Source organism: Tupaia chinensis, unplaced genomic scaffold (genome assembly GCF_000334495.1).
Source record: "Tupaia chinensis unplaced genomic scaffold, TupChi_1.0 Scaffold000355_1, whole genome shotgun sequence".
In the NCBI taxonomy this organism is placed as follows: Eukaryota; Metazoa; Chordata; class Mammalia; order Scandentia; family Tupaiidae; genus Tupaia; species Tupaia belangeri.
In genome coordinates this window covers 974,320-975,721 of record NW_006159850.1, presented here as the reverse complement: position 1 = coordinate 975,721, position 1,402 = coordinate 974,320, and the positions used below count along the sequence as shown (strand labels likewise).

At 61.1% G+C, this 1,402-nt stretch overlaps 1 protein-coding gene across 1 annotated transcript in view; it reads left to right on the top strand.

Moving 5' to 3' along the window:
* ZC3H18 (zinc finger CCCH-type containing 18) overlaps positions 1-1,402 on the top strand; it is a 62,843-nt gene that overhangs the window by 58,769 nt on the left and 2,672 nt on the right. The window contains exon 20 of the mRNA XM_027773441.1: positions 922-1,032. Within this exon, the coding sequence (XP_027629242.1) occupies positions 922-1,032 (111 nt within the window). The remainder of the gene's footprint in view (positions 1-921; positions 1,033-1,402) is intronic.

The window sequence follows — 1,402 nt, the reverse complement described above, 5'->3', positions numbered from 1 at the left end:
TGTTTTGCTGTGGGTTTGGTTTTTTTTAAAAAAAAAAAAAAAAAAAAAAAAAAAAAGTTGCTCAGCCGGAAAAGAAGCCACACGGTGAAGATGGCGCCGACTCCCGGCTCCTGCCAGACCGAAAGTCCCACCCCAGTGAGGCGCCGAATGGGGCCACGCCGCTTCTGTGTAAGTTATACGTCCGGTGCCCGGCCACCTCGGCCTCCCCGCCCACGTCCACCCGCCCGCCAGGCCTGGCGGGGCTCCTGGCTCAGCGGCGGCGAGTCCGGCCCTGGTGAACTACTGCAGCAGCCCTAGCACCTCGCGGAGGGCCCAGCACACATACGTGTTCTCGACTAACGTCTGACTGCGACATCGTTCCTGTCTTTTGTTTTAAGCATCAAATTGTTTTAGTTGATTTAAAAAAGAAAAAGTACAGAAAAGACCAAAAAAAAAAAAAAAACAAGGCCAAGGATATTGTGGGGTGTCTGTCTAATGTGGAGGGTCTTTTTTTGAGGGGTCTCCTAAAATAAAATATTTTGATAAGCAGCTTCTGTGCCACCGTGCTGACATGTGGCCCTGGCCGCCCTGCGTGTCCCCCATAGCCCTACCCCCAGCTCTGCAGGCCACCCTGTATCTCCCCACCCCTATCCCCCACAGGCCGACCCCACACACACACAAGGCCAGTCTCAGAGCCCAGTGTGTTCCCCCTGCCTCTGAAGGTAGCAGCAGGTGGGGAGGGGCCCTCCTGGCCAGGAGCCGGCCTCGGGTGCTGCCCCAGCGTCCCTCCTGTGTGGCTGTGGTGGGGCTTCCTTGGGATGTGGGCAGTGTTCCCTCCCAGCAGCAGCCCGCTGACCACGAAGCCCTCTGCGCCTCTGCGGGGACACAGCCCTGCTCCAGCAGCACCAGCTCCTGACACTGCTCCCCGGGGTCGAGCCACAGGTTCCTGCGGGACCCAGAGAGGCCAGGCCCTGAGCCCTCCCACAAGGCCCTTGGTGGGGGCCCAGCCCGGCCTCCCTCAGTGCTTGGGGCTGACAGCACCGCTGCCCTCAGGTCAGATGGTGGCCACAGGTGGATGTCCTCCTGGCCTAACTGCTTTGCCATCGGGTGGAGCCAGGTGCAGAGGGGACGCCCCTTCTCAGAGTCAGCCCTCGAGGGCTCAGAGTGGCACCACGACACCTCAAGCACCTGCTGCCCTGTCCACACCAGAGCTGGCAGGCAGCCCCTCCTGGTCCCATCAGAGGCCTGCCACTGGCCTGGCCAAGCCTGCTGTTCCTGCCAGAGCCTAGCCCCAACGCTCGGGACAGCTGTGCTTCCGACGACAGCTGGGGAGCGGCCAGGCCTGTGTCCATCCAGGCCGCCCTGGCAGGACATGCCGCCTGACCCGGTCTTCCTCACGCTCCTGTGCAGAGAAATCTGCCCT